Source organism: Psittacula echo, assembly GCF_963264785.1.
Source record: "Psittacula echo genome assembly, chromosome: 2".
NCBI lineage: Eukaryota > Metazoa > Chordata > Aves > Psittaciformes > Psittacidae > Psittacula > Psittacula echo.
This window is the reverse complement of record NC_137737.1, coordinates 7,315,192-7,338,444: the sequence shown is the minus strand read 5'-3', so window position 1 is coordinate 7,338,444 and position 23,253 is coordinate 7,315,192. Positions and strand designations below refer to the sequence as shown.

At 43.1% G+C, this 23,253-nt stretch overlaps 1 protein-coding gene across 1 annotated transcript in view; it reads right to left on the bottom strand.

Annotated features, from left to right (window-relative positions):
- The window catches only part of TNS3 (tensin 3), a gene marked incomplete at both ends in the record, with an annotated part of 195,689 nt that overhangs the window by 11,570 nt on the left and 160,866 nt on the right, over positions 1-23,253 (bottom strand). Inside the window, 4 exons of the mRNA XM_080611182.1 lie at positions 308-439; positions 3,288-3,374; positions 4,001-4,644; positions 6,244-6,415. Of these exons, the coding sequence (XP_080467308.1) occupies positions 308-439; positions 3,288-3,374; positions 4,001-4,644; positions 6,244-6,415 (1,035 nt within the window). The remainder of the gene's footprint in view (positions 1-307; positions 440-3,287; positions 3,375-4,000; positions 4,645-6,243; positions 6,416-23,253) is intronic.

Genomic DNA, 23,253 nt, shown 5'->3' with positions numbered 1-23,253 from the left:
TAAAGCTTCACAGGGTGGTATGTGGATCAAAGGCAGATTTCTGATTGCCTGGGAGGACCCATGGTTTTCTATCAGGTTGCTAAGGCACAATACATGCACAGCTATAGTGAACATACATTTACAAGCCACGGTGAAACTACAAAGTACAACAGACAGTTTATCCAATCTCATTTAACAAGGTACCAAAGGGAGCCTGTAATTCAAGTTGCATTTACTAGAAGAGGGGAGATTCCTCTAGGTTGTCACCCTGTAAGAACTTCCTAGGATGTAAGGCTTGTTAAATAATAGATAGAAGGGCATGGAGTACCTTTCTTGTTTAACTGCAGCACAGAAGGAGGTGGTGTAGCAACTTTCATTGCTAGTCCATAGGCTCCCCGGAAGGAATGACTGTCTCGAACAATGAATGAGCCAGGTTCCTTGTCCTTGAGAACAGCAATGGCTGCAGGGATTCCAGGAAAGAGAGAGAAAAACAGTTCCAGAACAATGCACATACCCCAGAAGTACAGAAGTCAAAATCTGTAATTAATAGCAGACTAAGGGAAGTAAGAACCTTTTCTCTGCCCCCACTGCTGCAGAAGATAATACAGTCAAGTATATTTGGGGGATATGAGTGGAAACATCTTGTGCAAATCTCATAGATGCTTATTTCGAGACGTTTGAAGTATAGATCCTGACTCATTTTTAAACTGAGAAGGACATGCAGGTCCCACCAGGATTCTTACAACCAGTGCAAGAGCAAGTTGATTCCTGCTTATATTTTGTCAACTTGTTAGAAGCATGACAGACAGCACACTCTCATTCCCAGGCTGACTACACAGCACTGTTTTGATTTCCCTATGAAGCTTCACCATACAGAGCAGATCTGTTTTCATCCACCACTGAGTATCTGTTCCTACTAAGCAGTCTCACTCCCTTACTACTTTTGAAACAAGGGAAATGTAAGACAGTGTTTACTCTTTGACTGTCAAAGCATTGAAATATTTGACATCTGTATTCTGTGAGCTCTGCTGGAAGTGGGAAATTAAGTTCTCCCCAAGAGGAACCATTTGCAGGGAAACTGCTCCTGCTTTGCATGAGTCTGCTGCAGACTTTGAAATCAAGCAGTCCCAAAACCTTAAACTCAAAAGGTTCATCTAATAATTGACGTTAATTTCGTCTAAATATAACATCAGTATTTTGCCTTAGTTTTTTCCCCCTTAAACATTTTGGAAATACTTGCTTGTTTCCAGAGATTCTAATGATCAGGAAGCCTTCACAGATACCTTGGAAAAAGCCCAGATTTGACCCTGGAGTCTTTTAACTGTATACAGAGAACATGGAAATTCTGCACATGGGGCATGAAGCCATGTTTTTGCAAGGCCTGAGCAATGATTACATTGTAAACACACACACACTTTATTTTTTGCCATGAAAAAGAGTAGGAACAGAAAATCAGGAAAATGCAGACATAACCATTTCTCCTGTTGAAGAGATTTATATTCTCTTCTATTAGCTGTCAGATGGTGAAGAAAACCACTTTCACAATCACGGAATCACAAACTGGTTTGGGCTGGAAAGGGCCGTAAAGATCATCCAGTTCCAACCTCCTGCCATAAGCAGGGACACCTTCCACTAGAGCAGGTAGCTCCAAGCCCCGTCCAACCTGGCCTTGAACACTGCCAGGGATGGAGCATTCACCACTTCTCTGGGCACCCTGTGCCAGTGCCTCACCACCCTCACAGGGCAGAACTTCTTCCTTATATCTAACCTGAACTTCCCCTGTTTCAGTTTGAACCCATCACCCCTTGTCCTATTGCTACGGTCCCTGATGAAGAGGCCCTCTCCAGCACCCTTCTAGGATAATAACCTGTCATGTGTTGAGAGGAGGAAGATGAGTATGCAAAAACCCCACAATTCAGAAGCACTCATGTAACACTTCTAAATCTACAGGGGACAGTAATCATTTGGCACATGAGCAGTCCATTGAGGATGGAAAAAAAGGACAAGTGCTCCCCCTCCTCACCAACAGGATCTTCAAACACTTTTTAAAAGGATTTTTACTTGGTAGGGAGAAAAGATGCATACTGAAAGGTTGGGAAGATTCTCTTATCACATGTTCAAGCAGCTAGGTTTAATATTCCTTTATGATCTACTCCCCTCTCTGGACTCACATCAAGTCAGGACATTTTCTTTGCACGTTTAAAGTTCTCATTATGGGCAGGGAAGAAGACACAGGGAAGGGGACTGGAGTTAAAGGACCAAAAAACATCATCTAAAGACAAATTAATAATCCGTTTTCTACAACCTTTATTACCCTCAACTCAAATTCACCACTGCGCTGCAAGAGGCATCCTCACCGCTTGAGAAACTATGAAATAGACAGAGCAATTCATTATTTGCCAGTAGCTGAAGCTCACGCTATTTTGGTTTAGCATGGACTCCCTTCCCAATGCGGAACTAATTTGTTATTTTTACTTTCTGACAACCACATTTTAAGAATCCCAGTTGAAATCCTGCTATAACTCATTAAATAGAATTCAGTATAGCTGAGTATTACAATACAGACACAAGGTCCAGACCAATTGCATTTGCAAAGCACCCAGCATGCTTTACTTACACACTGTTGCATGGATGAGGTGTAAGTTGGTATGTATATATTCTCACATATATAGTTACAGCTTTATGTCATTCAGTAATACATCTACATATAGATGTACTATATCTGTACATGTTGCATGGGGGTGTTATTTTGTGACCTTCAAGAAATAATTCACTTGCAGCTGGCAGTGAAATTCAGGCTACAGAATGACTGGTAGATGAGGATGTCTTTATGGTGACTTCTGGATAATTAATTCTTCTCTGGTATTTAGCATCTTTCAACCTATTATCTGTGCACAGAAACACGCATGGCTGAGATCATACCAGGGCAGCACACTTGTACTCAAAACGTTTCTGAGAGCAGTTCCCTCACACATAATCTGCCACTCCAAAACCTGGAGCTTTCCAGTGAAGCACATTTGCAGCAGCTACCACCAAAAATTTAGATTACTTTGGAGTTCGTTCCATTAGGCTAAGAATTTGTCTGGTCAACTGAATGTTGTTTAGAGACTCCTTGACTGCCCTCCACTCTTAAATTAAGCCTTTGGACCAAAGAAATTAAGTGAGGCTGTCTGTGGCTCTTCTGGGCTTTGTATTTCTTCTTGTATTTTTTTAGACATCAGGTATGCATCAAAACAACTCAAGGAGAATTAATTCTCTGACCAGCCTTTCTGTGAATGGATGTGCCAGAATGTGTATAGTTGATATACCTTGTTCTCTTGAAATATCTGGCTTATACCAGAATTTGGATGTGTCCTGGACAAATTTTACAGTCACGTGTTTATCAGTTGTGTTTTCTGTGAAACAGAAGGGAAACAAAATGGTCAAGACATTGCTTAAACATAAAAGCATTTTTTACTCTTACAAGTTCCAATCACCTTCATTATTCAAACCACCTGTGATTAGAAGGACAATTTAGAACTCTGAACTGGTTTAGACCCAACAAATATCACAGTGTCACTGTACACTAAGATTCTGAAAGCATTCTTGGAAGTTTCATTTTGTAAACCCCATAAAATATTAAAAACTCTTCCATTTGTAAAGCCGTATTAAATGCAAACTTCTCAATGTGAATACACATCTACATTTTTAACTATGCTGACACAGGCCTAGAAGGGTGCAAAGAAGCCAGCCCTTACGGAAAGAAGTTGGACTCCACACTGCTTGCTTGTAGTTTGGCAGTTCAAAAGGCAGGCTGCCCTTGGCTGACATCTAGGGAAGTGCAGAAAGAATTCTGCAGCCTTGCTTTTTGAGAAATCCATCCAAACTCACTGAGCTGGTGCCACTTGCTGCAAACACTCAAGTCCTCTGTGCCATTTTCGTTTCATTGCTCCCCATCCCCACTTCTAAAATCCTCAAAGTGCTTTTTTTAGACTCAGATAAAACCTAATGCAATGTGCATTTCTACGACGCACAAACCTACCTGGCACTGGTGAAGTGCTTAACATTTTTGAGAAATCTGGGAGGACATTTGGGAAGGGGATGCTGATTGTGCTCCCACTGTGGGGGCTAGAGAAGCCACTTGAAGAAGGGGACACAGAGGCAAAGGAACGGTCTCCTTCGGAGGACCTCTTTTTCTCTGGAAGAGGTGGTTGAGCATGAAGATTCCCTGCAGGGTGCTGCTGGACTGCACTGTTCTGGCTATTGAGTCCAGAGGCCACTGTAATAAAGTTTTTTGTCAAAACACCATTGTCCTCAGCACTTGCCACTGATGAGCTCCCAGTTTTAGGAGACATGTTAGTATTGGCTATGAAAGCAGCTTGTTTCTCCTCCTGTGGAGAGCTACTGCCCCTGCTGCCCCCACTGTAGCTCAGGTAGGCCCGGGCACTGCTGCTGACTGCAGGTTCTTCCTGTGGCTCTGCTGGTGAATTCTCCAGGCTGCTCAGGGTGACAACTTGCAGTCCTGGACTTTGGAAATGAGACAAGAGGGAGACATCTTGCACGGCGTTGGAAAATTCTGAGGGCACACGGTAACCTCCTGGTGGCCTGCTGTTTCCCATTGACAGCTGGAGTGACGGGGAAGCTTTGGGGCTGCTTTCAAGCCAAGGACGTTCTGTTGCAGAAGAGCTATGGAAAAAAAGCCAAAACTTGAACACCAAAGAAGAAACCAACAGCCAAATCATTCCCTTGAAGTGTCACTGTACAATCCATACTGCAGTAGCGATCATTGAAACAAGGAATCACCAGAGCAATACCTGAAGGTGCTCTTTGACACATGTTGGACCTGGTGATGCAGCTGGATCAAGGGATTCCAGCCCCACCCTGATCACTCACTTCTTCAAGTGCAGGTCTTTACCTTCTGCCTCATGTCACCCTCCACCTAGCTATGCTGATGGGGGGCAGGAGGAATGGGGAGAAGGTAGGTGGAAGAAGAAGGGAAAAGAGGTGACGTGAGACATTTAAAAAAGAAAGGATTTTTCATTAAAAGGGAATTGTGGAAATGGATACCAGTAGATTTGAACAGATCAAAGCAGAAGGAAAACAGAAGAAATCATTGCAAGAAAAAAAAAACCCAGAGCTGCAGCTATCTGCTAGATGAAATGAAAAATGGCAGAAAGAAAATGCTTAGAAAGGAACATTTTCTAGATAAAGCTTGAAGTAGGAATGTAAACTTGATAATGACTCCATTGCCCAATAAGCTTTTAATTCGTATCTACTTATAAATGAATGTTACATTGCCTTCTCTCCCTCCAAAAACACTAACATACTTTGTTCAGTCTTATGATTCAAATTCATAATTACAAAAACATTCTCGCACAGTCCAAGTACTGCCTGAAATCAATTAGATGTGATAAATAAAAGATAAATAGGTATCAGCATACTTGAACTCCTCACTGAGAGTCTGACACACCAACCAACAACATTCCAAATACTTACTGTGAAAAAGGAGCCAATGATCCAAGAACCAGAATAGGATAATTAGCCACAAAGGAATGTTGTTGCAGAGTGATAGAGAAGGAAGGCTAAACAGCTGTAACATGACACCTCATCTAGTAAGTAAATACAGGGTGTAGCTAATGACTGACTCTTCCGAGGCCTCTAACAGTAACCTGGGACTCCTTGTTTGCTTGCTGTGCTTCCTGCTGTTTGTCATTTTATGCTGTAAGCTCCTTGGGACAAGAACTGTATTCTAAATGTGTACTATTCAAGCTCTGGTCCAGAGCCTACGTGTTTACCATAATACAAATATGAAATAATAAAACCTCGCAGCCTGCTGGGCAGTTGGGAGGGAGTCAGCTCTTCACTATCAAAACCAAATCCTCTGACATTTACTGACTAGAAACACAGGTACTGAAGTGACGAGACTGCTCCCTCTCTCATCTGCAACTTATTCCAGTGTGAAATTTCATGAACTGCTTTTCAGTAAAGCATTAGAAGAGCTGGTTAAGCACACAGGAAAATATGTATGAGCTTGTACTAGCACAGAGTGAAGTAACTGAGCTATAAATTCCTATTTATTTTTGTATTCCTATTTATCTTCAAAGCTAACTGTATCCCTGCTATACAAATAACATCTGCGTATGTGGTGAGCTCCTGCTGGTGGACATCATCACTAAACGTAACAACCAAACTCAAAGCCCTTGCACAAATGCTCTGGAAGCATAACATCTTGGCTGGAAAGTAGTTATAAGAATTAAACAGTAAGGTAGGAGAATCTTTCCCTACCTTTCTGCCCCTGTGATAGGACTGTTACTTGAAACAGTACACGAAGATGCAAAACAGTGCTGAAAGGAGGGATCCATCTGCATGTTGGCCCTCAGCAAGGCCGGGTTAGTGCCCACAGTGCTGTCAGACATCACCAGAGAGTGGTTAATGGCTTCTGTGTAACTTCGAGATTCTGCAGCAAAGGAAACAAAGTGCAAGGCAAGTGAAAAAACAACTCACATTTTGATGGTCCTTATACTGACAGAAGTGCTGTTCTTTAATAGACTATAAAGAAGAGTTATTATTTGTTTGAGTAGTAACATTTTATTTCACAACATGATGTTGATTGCTGAAAGTATCTAGCAAGACAAATAGCAGAGGGAGTAACGATTCCAGAATTGCACCACTCAGACTGTTTGGTCAGTTCTCCCAGGTACATTCTCTAGCCCCGTATGAAAACAGTCCTGTCTGTTCCAAGCCAGTTTGCATTCCACAAGCCACAGTGTTGATCAGGTATGTCTAGTCAAGTGTCCTACGCACACACACCATCAGGGTGACTTAAACACCAAAGTGACAAATAACTAGTGTATTAATTGAGCCCACTACTGACTGGGGCAGGGGACCTGAAGGAAAATGAAGCACTGAGGTACTCAAAACCTTCTTCACCTCAGTCTTTACCAGTAAGACAGGCCTTTGGGAATCTCAAACCTCTGAGCCCACAGGAAAAATGTGGATCAAGGAAGACTGACCCTCAGTGGAGGAGGACCAAGCAAAAGAGCACTTAAACAAACTGGACGTACCTAAGTCACAGAATCACAGAACAGTTTGGGTTGGAAGGGACCAGACCTTCAAAGCTCATCCAGTTCAACCCCCCTGCAAGGAGCAGGGACATCTTCAACTAGATCAGGTTGCCCAGAACCACATCCACCCTGGCCACAATGTCTCCAGTGATGGTGCACCCACCACCTGGTCTGGGCAGCCTGTGCCAGTGTTTTACCATCCTCAGTGTAAAGAATTTCTTCCTCGCATCCACCTGAATCTCAAAGCCAGTTTTTTTTAGTTTAGAACCTCCTCACCCTGTCACAACAGACCACACTAAAAAGTCTCTCCCCATCTTTCTTACAGGCCCCTTTTAAGAAGTGAAAAGCCTCAATGTGTCCTTTGGGGCCTGACAGGCTGCACATGCATGAGCTGAGGGAGCTGACTGATACCACTGCAAGGTCTCTCATGATAACTGAGCTTTATACAGCAACAGTTTAATCCCTTCTTTGTGGGTGCATTTTAATAACCAGTCAAGCTCTAGTGAGGGTTGTATTTCATTATTGTGTCTAAAGCAATCCAACACCTATTCACATAAGTCCAGTTTCAACAGCACTGTTTTCTACAATGCCAGTCCTACGAAGAGTTAAGATTGTGCTAATGCATCTTTCCCATAAGGAAATCTTTCTAATGTAAAAAGGAGGAAGGTTCTCACTATTTCTGTGAGCAACACTGAAACAAGTCTAAATAAATCTTTTTCCTTCAATTCATGGTAGAGCCTGGCTCTACTATTATTTGAATGGGGGTGCAAGGTACTTAAAAGAAATGCCTGAGATAAGAAAATCTGCAAATCAGTGTCCTGACTGCAAACCATTCGAATTCCTCACATAGCACACATACTGTACAAAGCAAACATTTAACTGGGTGAGGGAAACAGAAAACTGCAACACTTTTATCTATACCCATTACTTTAACTACAGCCACGCCACCCATAAAAGTGAACTTTAAGGAAATAGTGCAGAAATGTGTGTGGTGTGGAAGAGCTAGAGAAATCTCTGTCTAATAGATCAGATATATTACAGTCATTCTCATACTGGTGCAAATAAATGGCTGCACGAACCCATGATTTAGGCCATATTCCTGCTGAAATCAGTGGTGCTTGTTTTTGCAAGTATTACACAGATTGACTGTTTACCCAAGTATTATAAAGATTGATGTTAAGCCTTGAGCTATGATTTTAATACAATAAAGTAATATTACTTTATCTAAACTACTATCTGAGAAATAAAAAGATTCACTGAAGATGGATTGGCCAAACTGATGTTGTACATCTGAAGACTACTAGAGCCCCCTCAGACACTAAGCTAAAAAGCAGATGAACTTACTGATAACAGCATCTGTAAGAGAAACTATCGTAAATGCAGCAGACATCTCCCCTCTGCACATGAACCTGCAGATGCTTCCCAATTACACTGCAGTTTGAGGTGACTCTGCTACTGCACGGAAGAGGTTAATGCCTAACCATTCCAGGATGCTATGATTCCCTAGAGCCACTGGGAATTATGATCATAGGCTTAACTCCATATGCTTCCTTGGTTTTGTGCCCCTGATACTAGGCCATACTGGTGAGTCACTACACTCCAGTAACTAAAAACCTGGGGAAAGGAAGGGCAGTGATACTCCTTCTGAAATAGCTTAAAATCTCCCAATCTAATGTGATCTCAGCTATGTGTTCAAGAGCTAATCTGAAGCATTCACACGGCAAAGTCCACTTGTTCTCCCAGCAATAACAGCACTTGCTTGAAGAAATGGATCAAGACTTGTCTTCTCCCTATTTCAGGCCTTGGACTGTTGCTGTTATCTTCAGAGCACCAACTGTTGCGTGCTGTCATGCTCAAAGATGCAGCATTTCTTTTCATACCCCATTTTCACAGGTGTAAAATACTAAAGTAAGAGTGAAAAGCTACTGGCAGGCAGGCATGTAATGTGCAGAAAGAATGCAAACCCCATACAGCTCTTCCCAGGCTGTACAAGTCTATCTGAAAGGCACTTTCCCATGAAAGCAGCTTTGTTTATATTTCATTTGAAAACAAGCTTGCTCAATATTTCAGCTATGTCTCTATTGTCTGATGCAGAGTCCACACTCACCAATCAGCTCTTAACCCTTTATTTCATTATCATTAACTCAATGCAATCCCCATAGCTTCAGCAGTGTTTCTGTATGCATGGTACAGACTCCCCTGGCACGTTCAATGCAATGCATCAGTGCTTCTTGCTGTAGGTCCCTACTAAATCTATGCCGTTATCTCTGTGAGAATGCTGACAGTGTAAAAGTGCAGCTCCCTAGTTAAAATTAGTGACATGACAAAATCAGGATCATTCATGTTCATGTGTTTTCATGCACTCAGGTCAGATCTGTGTACCTACACCGACCATCCATTTTACAGGCAGAGTCTAACAGATGAACCGGACTCTGCATCATACACTACAGAAAAGTGACTTTCAGGAAGAAAACAAATACTATTGTGCCCATATGCAAGGCAGAAAAATATCCAGCTGCTCTTCTACTGTTCCACTTGGCAGTAAAAGTCAAATACTTGCGAAAGTTGCAAGCTTCTTTCAGTTGTAAGCACAAACTCCTGTATGTGTATCGGACACAGCTATATAATGTAGGAAGTTACAGATTAACCTGTACTTTAATCCACTAAATCTGTTAAAACAAAAAATACACACACATACACCCCCTTCCCTCCAGAGTGGCTTAACCCATGCCATGCACCAGGTAAAATATGTAAAAACCTTCCTTTTCCTCTTTCTTATAGGAGCTGAAGGGCAAAATCACCTCACAGCTTTGGAGACAATGGTCCAACAATGGCAGGGAAAGGAAAGAAGCAGCCATTCCACCTTGTATGCTAAAGCAGCTTCTAACACATTCCCGTCTTTGTAGCTGTTTTTCTGAGAAGCTGGTACCTAACCTGCATTGGATGAGATTGGAAACTCCAGTCCTCAGTTGCATTTTGGGGGAAAGAGAACTCTAAGTCACTGTTCCACTCCCAAATCCCTGAGCTGACCACCCCTGACTTATCTCAGGCCAGTCTAAAAGTTGAATGGACACAAAAAAAGCATATTGCTCTAAAGCAAGCCAAAGTAACTGATCCACTGCCAGCCCTGAAGAGTAGCAGGATAAGATGCCTTGTACAATTTCAGAGTCTATTTTGTGACCCATCCTTTGATGGCTACAGCCTAACAAAAGCCACTTCAGATATGGCTATGAAACATTCCATGTATCAACACTCTGACTCACAGGTCCCTCTGCTTCCACAGAGGCACGCAATACTCCTAGCATTCCCAAAAACTCCATGGCACTTCACGGCTTGGCATTCAGCTGGCTCCAGCTACCATTTAGAGTTTACCAGTGTAAACTCCACACAGTGCTGAGCTGTTCATCTCTCTTCCCACAGCCAGGGAACTCTAGGAGCTCCTATGACAATAGTCTCTGCTGATACAACTTTACCTTATCCAGGAGATAAAAGACGGCCACTTCCCTTTTCCAATATTAAAATCTTATTGCTCATTAGCAAGTTACTCTGCCATTCACCTGAAGATTAAGGCTCAACTCAGCTCTGAGATGTTGCACATGCAAGGAAAGGTAGAGCAAGGATCAGAGACAACCTTAGGCTTTAGTAGTAAGAACAACCTATCTAGAGACACAGTGGATGGCTCCATGGATTGAAGTGTGTAAGTAAGACAAAAAGTACTGGATGATGACCTTTAAGCACATTTTATGAGAGAGGTTTGTTTAGGAGTGTTTCTTTCCAAACCTTAAAATCTACAAAAGAAAAAAAGTGGAGAAAGCTTTATCAGAGAAACAATCAATGAAAGCAAAAACACCATCCAAGTACAGAGCAGGCACGATTTTAGTTCTTCTGAGTCATTTTGCCAATATTTCAGTAAAGGAAATGTGGATGGAAAGATCAGCTGGAAAGGAAGAGAGCTTCAGTGGAGGAGAGGTACTGACATGCAACATCCAGTGACAGCTAATTGGACTGGATGAAGTGAAAAGCAGCACACAATTCCAACTGCACAGTGTGAGTATGGAGAAGCAGAGGCTTGTGCTACTCCAGAGAGCCAAAAACCCTGGAAAAAGTGAATTCATGACAAAAGGATTTGGCTCCCTTGAAAAAGAGTCCCTCCGGCAGCTGACAGAGTGCTAACAACACAATTGGCACCGGTGAAGTTCCTTTACAACCTCTATAGAGCTCACAGGAAAGGCCAGAGTTAACAATCCCTGCATATGGAGAGAGGAGACAGCAAGTCTCCTGAACCAGTTCACAAACTGACACCTTTTCAAGTCCTTGGCACTGCAAGGTTCTTATGGGGCAGCCATCTTCACTTTCTCCTCTCTTTTCCAAACTCTCAGGTGCCAAAATTAGTGAAACTGATATAATGCTGAAACTCTTTTGCTTTCAAATCTGCAACTGTGACCTTTTATACTTGCTATATTCTGCCTTCAATTTCACAAAAATACAGTGATCAGAATTACTCCTTTCCATGAAACCCACAAACTTTGGCCCCATTGTTCCTTCCTTTCCATAGAACATGTGGAAATCAACAAACGATCCTCAAGCTCTTGTCTTTATCGTTTCACCTGCCAAGGGAATGACTTGTTACCTCTTTTTGCACAGTACATGCTACCCTTTCCAACACAAGTCATTCCATCTCTCATTCGGAGCTAAATCCCCCAAGCTGTTGCTGCTAGGCAGCTTCCACCATTACTTCTTAAGTGTTTCAAAAATAAGAGCTCTGAGAACATGTCATTTACTCTATTAGTGTTTCTTTTGGTGGAGAAGAGTTAAAACACAACTATGGTAACCTAAGCCATATACACCGAAACAAACCTCTAAGCTACCTCAGGCAGCAACAAAACACCTTCCTGTTCATTGCCCCCGAAAAAGGAGTTCTTCATCAGCGACTCTAGTGACAGGACAAGGGGTGATGGGTTCAAACTGAAACAGGGGAAGTTCAGGTTAGATATAAGGAAGACGTTCTTCCCAGAGAAGAACTGTGCTCAGAGAAGCTGTGGCTGCCCCATCCCTGGCAGTGTTCGAGGCTAGGCTGGATGGTGCTCAGAGCAACTGGTTTAGTGTGAGGTGTCCCTGCCCATGGCAGGGGCTTGGAACCGGATGATCTTAAGGTCCTTTCCAACACAAACCAGTCTGGGATTCTACGACTCTATGCTCTTCACATTTCTGACAGGACAGATTTGGAGAGTTTATAGTTTAGAAAACAGGTAATCCGTTGAGAAACTTTCCAAATAACGACTTGTAGCTTGATACAACCACTGTTATTGTTGCCTTATGTTCCAGCAATCTCTCCCCGAAACCTGCAGCGACCAAATGCTGAATCAGCACATTTTGCCCACTGTAGTTGCCAACGCTATACGAAGTTTCAACTGCCACAGAGGAGCTCTGAGAGCATGTGAAAATCTGCAACATTTTCTACAAGTACATTTTATAAACAAAGTGGATTTTCTGCAGAAGGTGAGTCAGGCATTTTACTGGCTATAGCCACAGAAATCCTGCTTTCAACAGTACTTCTTCAAAACTCTTATTTATTTAGAAAAAAATAATAATCCTAAAAGACTAACACAGTTTGTATCTTCATGTTTTTTGCTTTTTAGCTCACCTAAAGATAGCTAAACCAAACACAGAACAACTGGAGTATGGGGACCCTGTTTTGCTCAGATGAATCCTCTCTCCCACAACTGAATATTATCAAATCACAAGAAAATTTGAAATCCACCTTTTTAATTTTCTTTAGAAAAGCTGAGAACTCTCTTCCAGCCCAATACGCACTGCAGCTCCAGACCCTTTTCAGCAGGGCACACACCCTGCTTTGGAGACCACCGACAGGAAAAAAAAGGGCAGTTTAGGGATAAAAAGAGGAAGTTTTAGTTATGGGGAAGGTTGTTTTTCCTGTTGTTTCTATTATTATTTATCTATTTTTAATGGATGGAACAGGAGCAGTTTCTCTGCTGGCCTGGAATCTGCTGGGGTTTATGCACATCCGTAACATCTTCTTCACAACTGCCTGTGTTATTTCAGAAGGAGACATGTCATGAGCCAAAATCATGTACTATCGCAGAGGCACCTGCAGTTCCCCTACTTTGCCAAACCCCACCAACAGCAAACAGATATAACAGGGTCTTTTTCAAGCTTCTCAAGGAAAAGACAAAGTTACTAATGCTTGGAGATTCTGCTAATGCCTGTTTGGATCAACACTCTGCGAGTAACCAGATCAGCCAGGTTGAACCTGGAGAAACTATGAAGATGGTGGCTCCATCATCCACATACTAACCCCTCTGCACCTCGAAGGTCAGCTTCAGTTGCTTCATTAAACAGCACTGAGAAGGATCTCAGTGGAATATGCACTATGTGCTTGGCTCCTACAGAAGACACAACAGAGTGGTGGCTGACAACCTGAGAATAAAACAGCGAATTTGGAGAGGTGGTAAAGTGTTTCTCAGTGACATTTATTTGGTGGCAAAATACCACATTCAACAGAACGCAAACTGTTAGTAATTAAAGCTAAGCCATGCTGCAGGACTGAAGGCCTCTAACTTCATGTGATCATTTATTGTGTGCATTTAGAAAGCGTTCGCTGTTTTTTCGGAACCTTTCAGCTGCATTTATTTAGAATAATAAAAGTGTCCATTCTTGCCTCATGCCTGAAGAGAGCTGTAAATCAGCCCCATTGGCCCCAAGGAACTACCCTTGGCACAGCAGCCATCCCCAGCAAGCTCTGGGTGAGCCAGGCTGGAGCTCTGCCACCTCCATGGGAGACTGTGGCCTGCTGGCAAGATGCATGGCAACGGCTGGGTGCACACTGGGACATTCCTGTGTTCCAGCAACTTCCAGCTCCCATAACAGCCCACAGAGGCTTCTGTCAGTAACAAACAAACGCAGGCTCTGAAGCTATGCCAGGGGTCAGCTTATCTCCAGGCAACCCTAGAATCAGGGAATTAATTGCACTTACCCTCTGCCCCTGTCTGCACAGGGATAAGTATCAAAAGGATGATTTACCAGACCCCACTTTCCCCCATCCATAGTCACTGTCTTCAAGATCTCAATATCCAGCTTCTTTTCTACTGAGGAAATAGCCTTTCCCTTGACAGACCCTTCCACCAATTTTCAAATGCTTGGTGTCATACTTCCATTCAAAAATAGCAAAACACAAATAACTCGTATTTTGCCAAATACAAGTTGCAATTCAGCATCTTGAAAGCAATAAAATTCTTATCACACCTTTCTGAAGCCCCTTTTTATACTCATTTATTATCTTCCCGAATAGTAGTAGGGGAAAAAAGAAAAGCAGCTTCCCCAGGGACTAAAGCAATCAGTTGCACATGTCTTCTCATGTATTTTAAAAGGTCTTGCAGATGCTCTGCTATTGACTTTAAGCATAGTTTTGCTGCCTTAGGAATGCAAATCAGCTGCGGAGGCATCTCCTCAAGCCATCCGGGTCACATGCAAACAAAAAATGTGACATTTATCAAACCCCTCTTCAAGAGAGCACCACAGTCAGTCCGTAACACAGAAACATGAGCACTGCATTCTGCCTTGAAGTACAGCAGCAGATCATGGTACGTGAACAGATCATGACACAGTGATGAACCAAACCAGATCCAACCAAACCACCAGAATCTAATTATTAACATGCCTGCAACTAAGTTTTCAGTGGCTTTAGACACAGCCAATTCCATTCTTATCGTGGTTTATCTCCTGATGGAATTTCAGATATTCACATTGTGAATACGACAATTTTCATCAAACTGCAAAATTAAATGGCAATAGCTTTAGAAGAGAAAAAACCCACTAGGAATCAGCAGTGTACAAACTGGTACCTTCAGGATAAACAGCAATACTTCCTCAGGCAGAATGCCCTGAAAGACCTTTCAAGAAAGGAGAGTAAAACATCTGTCCTGTTCTCCCAAGTTCATTAGCTACTGAAATTGCTTGAGATGTGGGAGATGCAGGTCCAGGTTGTCCGCGCTGAACTGAAAAACACAACTCCTGTCTACTGAGAGACCCAGGGCAAAGGGGGCAAGGGGAGAGGTAAAGGGGGCAAACTGGAGCAAATACTGAGTGAATGATGAAGAGACTTGGCTTGGGGCTGACTTTCTGGTATTCCTGGAAAGCAAGCAGCAAATGGCATTTTCACAATTGCGTGGCATCTACGGTGAAAAAGAGGGGAAGAGATAGTTTGAACTCCCCTTTTCCTGTCTCAGTTCAGTTCCCTGGTGCCAGCAGGCACCAGAGAGGTCCAGGTATGCAGCTTTTGACATCTGAGGCATACTTACTAGCACAAATGGTGGCAGCAATCAAACTGATGTCTGGATGTTCTACCACAAGTCTCACTTTGGTCCTGCTCTTCTACTGCCTTAATGTGCCCCTCTTCAACCTGTTCACTTTTCTGGACTCACAAACGGCTGAGCTCAGTTCACTGCAGCCTGAATATCAAAAGCCAAGGTCTTCTTTTTTTAGCTCTGAAATAGCACACCTAAACAAATTCTCATTTTAGAATCAGAAAAGGAACTGATTTTTCAGAAGCTGCTTTTAATCGTCTGGAACTGAAACAAGTAAAATGAAGCTCAGTTCAGTGTATCTCCAGTATCATGTAAAAGGATGAGAAGTGAAGCTACCAAATGATTACCACCTGGTCTGCCTCTTCAGGATTATGATTCAGTAGCTCTTTAGAGTTGCAGTTCACACAAGCATCTGCTGCTACTGACTTGCATTAAGGCCAGAAGAATCAGGCTCTTTAAAGTATTCTAGTTCATCCTGCTCATGATACCATACAATAGTTGGCTGCTTTAGGACTGTATTATATTTTGATGGGAAATCTAGATCTGGGGTAAGAAAGTAAGAATATTTTACACGTACTGACTGGATCAGAATTATCCTGCCAATGCTTGTGGCACAATACACTGTTTTTCTCATTAAGCAAGAAAGCAGGAAAACTACGTGATATTCCTCATTAAGGAAAGACTTATGTTTACAAAGTCTGTTCATTTTTCATGCTTTTGAAAGGAAACTTAATGCTGCAGTAACATTACCAGCAATTCCTTGGGGGAGGGAAAAGAATCAGCCTGGACAAACTTATTGTACATAGTCAGCAATTACATATGTTCCAGGCAAGCTCCATTTCTTCTACTTTGAAAAAGAAACAAAACAAAAAGCCACCACCACACAAACAAAGCAGCAGAAGTCTTCCTCAGCAGAAAAATCACTTCCCAAAGCTCATGAACCCTTGCCCCATGCCCTCTGTCACTCCATTGGCGACCGCAGGAAAAAACCTCATACTGACAAATCTTGTCTGCAAAGCTTTCCGCTTTCTTTGTGGCCTCCAAACGTTACTACATACCCACACAAGGATAATTCTTACCCCTATTTCTTTCCTCCAGCGTTTGCAGATCACATTTCACGGCCGCCGCGCGGTGCTCGGAACGCGGCCAACGGAACGCAAGACCCACAGAACGAATTTTCAGGCCGAGGGAAAGGCACGGCAAAAGAGGCAGAGAAAGAAATGAAGAACCTACCTATGGAGGCCATCATGACAGAAGGTCTTTCACGGAGCACGGGATGGGCAAGATCTCCGTTTCCTCCCGCCGAGCCGGTCGCGCCGCTCAGGGAGCGGAGCAGCCGGAGGCTTGGGAAAAGCCATTTCCCACATTTGCCAGCTCTGATACCATCCGCTTTCCCCCGCGGGTTCAAACTTCACTGCAAAGAGGATTTCAGTGTCTGCGTCGGAAGAAAGCCAGGCTTCTGCTCTCAATGCAGCCACTCAGCTGAAAACAGCCCGAGTTCGCTCCATCCAGGCGGAAAGTAACTCCGCAGTTGTTGCTGGGCCAGCCCTGCCGCTGGGGCTCACACAGACTGCCCATTCAGTGCATCCCGCCCCGCTGGCTCCACCTCGCTTCTCTGACTTTGTTCTCCACCAGCTCTCGCAGTGGCTCACGCCGCCTCCCGCACGCCCAGCGCCGTTCCCAGCGCATCCTCCTCAGCCAGTGCCGGGGAAGGCAGGGGCACGGCGGGGGGCTGAGAGCTCAAACTCTTGCTGCGGCACACACTCCACAGAGTTTGGTTCTGTCTGTTCGGTTGTTTTAAGCAGTTGCCCCGTTCCCCCAACACTTCGCTGGGCCACACAGACTTCTTTCTTTCAGACAGATGCAGGACATGGAACCAATACCAGTCAGATCATAGAATCACAGACTGGTCTGTGTTGGAAAGGACCTTAAGATCATCCAGTTCCAACCCCTTGCCATGGGCAGGGACACCTCACACTAGACCACCTTGCTTCAAGCCCCTGTGTCCAACCTGGCCTTGAACACTGCCAGGGATGGGGCAGCCACAGCTTCTCTGGGCACCTTGTGCCAGGGCCTCAGCACCCTCACAGGGAAGAACTTCTGCCCAAGAGCTCATCTCACTCCCCCCTCTGGCAGGTTAAAGCCATTCCCTTGCCCTGTCCCTACAGGCCCTTGTCCAAAGCCCCTCTCCAGGTTTCCTGCAGCCCCTTTAGGCACTAGAGCTGCTCTAAGGTCTCCCCTTAAGGAGCCTTCTCTTCTCCAGGCAGAACCAGCCCAGCTCTCTCAGCCTGGCTCCAGAGCAGAGCTGCTCCAGCCCTTACAGCATCTCCATGGCCTCCTCTGGACTCGCTCCAACAGCTCCATGTCCCTCTTGTGCTGTTGCCCCACAGCTGGATCAGGAATGCAGGGTGTGTGTGTGTGTGTGTGTGTGTGTGTGTGTGTGTGTCTCCTGAGAGCGCAGTACAGGGAGAGAATCCCCTCCCTCGACCAGTGCTGCTCATGCCCTGGAGGTGCAGCCCAGTACATGGGGCAGTGGGGGTGGGGGTGTGTGTGTGTGTGTTGTCTTGGGAGCCTCTCCTCAGGGCTGTTCCATCCAGTCTCCACCCAGCCTGTGCTTGTGCCTGGGACTGCCTCAACCCAGTGCCCCAACTTGCACTTGGCACTGTTGAACTTCATGAGGTTTGCACGGTGCCACCTTTGCAGCCTGTCAAGGTCCCTCTGGATGGCACTCCTACCCTCCAGCATGTCAACCGCACCACACAGCTTGGTGTCATCAGCAGCTTGCTGAGGGTGCATTCAATCCCACTGTCCTTGACAAAGATGTTAATGTGGATCAAAGCCCAGTTGCTCTATGATGCCAAACTAGCTCAATACTCTCCAATAAATTTAAGATCTAGAGCTCTGAATAAAGTTTGACTCACTTCCCAGGATTTCGTTCACAAAACATCACGTGCAACCCTACAGTGTTGCATTCAACACCACCCTATTATTGTTCAGAGCAGGTTTTATTTACGGGTCAGGAAGATGAGTGGAAGCACTGCAGCGCTGCAATGGGCAGCACATTTCCTCCCCAGATTGTTCTTCAGTGGCCTAGGGCACCGGATTTTCTGAAAGGATGACTATAGGAAATTACTTGATATGGACAGAAACAAGTATGTCCATTCAAAGCTTTCCTGTATCCAGCTGCCTTCAAACAGCAACATATTCTGAATGTGCGTACTAAACACTTTTGATAGCTTTAAAATACACCTATTTGCTTGATTATACAGATGAGTACTGGTATACTAATTAAAATGTTCTCTTCTTCAGCAGACCAAAAGGTAAACTAAATGACCCTATATAAGAATACTCTCTCCTGCCACTGATTTTCTTCATAGCAGCTGCTTATATTACTTTCATAAGGGCTGCATCCAGGAGATCCAAGTAGCAAGGATGAGTTGTGATATACATCATATTCCCAGGCAAATCATGAGGAACAATCCTTGCTACAGCAGCAGAATGGGTTGTTAATGCAGCAGTCCAACAACTGCCATCAGTTACTTTGATTAATTTATTAGACAAGTACACTCTTTCTTGGTCTTGGATGCTTCCTGGCAGAAATAAATGCAGTCAAACAGAGGCTTCAAGCTCCTATGAACAATAATTATTAGACAAAATTGCTCTCCATAGAAAGCATGCCTGGCTCTGCATCAAAAAAGCACTGTAATCACAGGAAACCTTTGGATGTCCCATTTCCTTCCCAGTTTTCAAGTCTTGGAAGCTTTGCTTGCTCAGCTGTTTACATTTGCTGAATTAGAAAAGAATGGAGATAGTAACACTGAACCAAGAAGATAATAGTAGTCCAAGATAGCACATTGGAAGGCTGGGTTAAGTGAGAAAGTGTTCATTTCCAAAGTAAGCTATGACTGTAATCTAAATAGAAACCAGGTAGTTAAAAATCATTCATGAATTTGAGTTTTCTCCACATTGTATCAAATTCACCCTTTGTTAAGATTTTTTTTGCATGAGGCTTTCTAACAGAATCAGACTTGCTTATCCTTAGGAGTCTGTTCATCAGTGACATGAACACTTAATGATAAGGTGCTTGACAGAGAAGTTCACCCTTTGTTTGCCCTTCTGTCACAGGTTCAAAGTTTCAACCAGCTGAGGTGAGTTCCAGGGAAGAAAACAACCAATCTGAAACTCTAAAGCCAGGAAATCCAAAGGGCCAGACTGGAATTTTATTGTATAGAAAAGCATAGAAATAAGAGTTAGGGACGGGGCTGTTGGATGCTTCCGGTGAGGAACTGGTTAGATTTAGGTGAGTGCAGTTTGTAAAGTAATGCCATCCCAAAAGGAAGACTTAGTTGGCAAGGAGAATTGGTTTCCTGACTGTGCCAGACATAGCACAGAGACAAGAATCAGCTCTTCCATCCTCTGCTGGGTGGTATTATTTACTCACACAGCAAGGCCTATGTACTTCTCCTAGGTAAAGTGCACAAGATTCCCAGTGTCATCAAAACCATCATACTACAAGATCTATATAAAGTGGCTTAAAATGCAGGGTTTGAATTGTAACATACACCTTTCTCAACAGGAAACCCTGCAGGCAGGTGGCTAAGCTGTGGCCCTCAGACACAAACACAGCAAACCCCATGATTTGTGAAGGAATGGCATATGTTTCCCTGCTGCTCCTACAACTGACAGAAATGTGGGAGTCAGTATCAAGTGACACTGCACTCAGAGTTTGTCTGCTACGTGTCTAAATACGAACAGCTTTGTGAATTAACATGCCTATCTCAGGCATAGAAAAACACAGACTGATTTCAGTATCTCCTCTTCAGCAAGAGGGAATGAACAAGGAGAGAAGTAGCATAGAGGAGAACAGCATCTTAAAGAACACAGAGCAGTATGGCCTTTGGACTGTAAACACTGAAGTGGGACTGAACGTGTATTTCCTCACTCAACACTGGCAGGTCTGTGATTCTGAAATTACAGACTACCTTTGACTTGTGACTGCAGCAGACCAGACCAGACCTTCCTAGGCACCCAAACAAAGCATCATCTTTAAGACTTGAGTAGTTTTAAAAAGGTGTGCTCGCAGCTGCACTTCAGTTCTTAGAGCTTTCTTGTCTTCTGGCCTTCCCTTAAACTACATGGATGACTCCAGCACATCAGTCATCAAATGCCACATCACACAGTACAAGATCTCACCCTGGAAAATCTGAAAAACCTTGTTCCATGTATGGGCTGGTTTCAGCTGGGTTAGAGTTAATTTTCTTCCCAGCAGCTGGTGCAGTGCTGTGTTTTGGCTTCAGTCTGAGAACAATGCTGATAACACACTCATGGTTTAGTTGTTGCTCAGTAGCACTTACTCTCAAGGACTTTTCAGTCTCATGCTCTGCCAGTGAGGAGGGGCACAAGAAGCTGGGAGGGAGCAGAGACAGGACCCCTGACCCAAACTAGCCAAAAGGGTATTCGATACCACAGCACGTCATGCTCAGTACAGAAACTGGGAGGGAGTTACCTGTCCAGACCCAAGTGATCACATATTATGTCAAGGCACTGAAGCTGTAATATGTACTTTGCTTGTTGCAATGCTGATGCCCGCTGAACTCAGTGCCCTCAGCACTGGGCAGTGGGAGCAAGAGGAGGATTCCTTAGACTATAAAGTGCCAGAGCTGTGACCATCAGTGCTAACATGCCCTTGCATTCTCTTCTGATGACCCATGGGCAATTACTTTCTGACCTGCTTTTTCCTCTTAGAGTAACTTGGCCTGAAGTTTCCAAAATACATCAATTTTCTGAATGCCATATGAAACCAGTTCTTTGACAGGCAGGTACTTACAAGTCTCTTAGGGCATCTACTTGATAAACTCACTCTGATGCTAAGCAATGACCTAAACAGATTGGCTGTACAGTATGCTTCCTGAAGAGCAAATATAAACTGAAATGAAATGTCTAGAACAAGCATTGCATACAAAGGACATATAATGAATGTATTAAATATTCTCTATTTTCTTTCCTAATGTTTTCTTAAACTTCATCTTCTTTTTCAAACACCCTTTACAATAAATTCATTGCCAAAATGCTTTGGTGATTTAACAGAGGTAGGCAGAGGTTTCAAACTGCTAGGCTGCCACTCAGACACAGAGGTAAATGGTAAGGTAAAAGAAGTAAGTTTAAGCATAGCAGAAACCTTATCATTAACATTGTAGTTCGCTGTTTCATACAGTGTTTGAGCTTGATCTTATAATTCCAAGGGAGGTGAGCACATCCTGAGGTCCCTTCTAATTGCACAGGTCTCAGCTTTCATTAAAATGCAGAGATTATGCCTGCCTTAGCATGAGGCAGTTTTATCAACTCTGTGTCATCTCCCCACTGGGCATCAAATCCCTTTGCAGAGAACTACAACCAACAGACACCCTTCAAAAGCACTGAAAGGTATTAATAACACATTCTCTTTTGACCAGATATGAAAGCATCAAAACATCAATGAAACAAGAAAACCACAACCAATGTGTAATCTCAAGCTGTTTTTAAAACACTCCCACTGTTTTCAAGAACAAAAAATATTTTGCTAATCTTTGGGTAACATTTCATTGTGACCAAGTATGGAATGGATTTAGAGTGTAATGCAATCCATTTCAGGAAACTAGGAGCTGCATCTATTCTCCACCCTCAATACAGAGGGGTTCTTACAATGAGTTTTCTTACAAAACTTCAGTAATAAGAATGACATCTTTTGACAGCTTTAACATATTGGCCATAGAATAATTCCTATATTGTCCCATTGCTTCTTCATCACATGCTATCTTCCACAGACTTGGTACTGCCTAGCTTTTGATATTCAGGTATGTATATTTGTAGCCCTTACTCTTCTGAATCAATGGCATGTCAGAACTTTTGAATGGCTAAAATATGTACAGACTTCGTTCTACATTAATATGGCTATAAACAAAACCAGTCCATATTTAGCTAGCTAAATGGATTAACCTCTAAAACATTTCATTCTCATCTCTAAGCCAGAGATTAAAGCTCTCCTAAATTATTCAGTGCAGTGGGAGAGTACCTCCCATTGAAATCTTAGCCAAATGAGTGGGGAAAAAAACCCTCAATTAAATCTGCTTATCAAACAGCTCAGTTGTAAACACTTAAGCTTTAAGTATTTTGGTTAATGTAACTCACTAAAAGCAGGCACAGACTACAAATATTTTGAGTTATTTTCAGTTTCAATTTGGTGGTTCTTTTACAACATATTTTCTTCCATTCAGACTGATGTGACTTAAACGAAACCATTAAACTATTCAGCATGTGAGATGGAACATTATTACTTGCTGTGAATTTGAACTGAAATCACTGCTAACAAGCACTGCTTCTTACTCTGCAGGCCAGACAAGATACAGAGTTTCCATGTTTGTATCTGAAGGATACGTTAAGAACTGTATTATAACGAGTCGTGGAAAAGGAAGGAAGCCTGGGACAACAAAGACTTGAAAATACATCAAATCATCTCTGGACTTTGTGCAATAAGAGGTCTGCATAATGATTAAACTTGTTCAGCTGAATATGTCAATGAAACTAATCCAGGGAAGAAAAAGTGTGACCCAGATCATAAAGTAGTATCCTGACTTCAGTGTCTACAATGGCCAAGAAGTGGTCTCTGAACATCTATGACCGCTTCACAGCATTCCACATGCTCCTTCTGAAAGACCTGGTTCATGCTGGTAAAATCCAAATAGGAGAACTGATTCCTTTCCTACATGCTCCGGAAGCCTATGGAGGCTTCATATGCACTACTAAATGGTATATTTGATCATAATTAAGAAACATCAGCTGTTTCATTATACCTATATTGTGGAGGTGGGAACTCTACTTAGTCACAAGATAAACATGTCAAGGTCAACTGCAAGACAACAAAAAATATC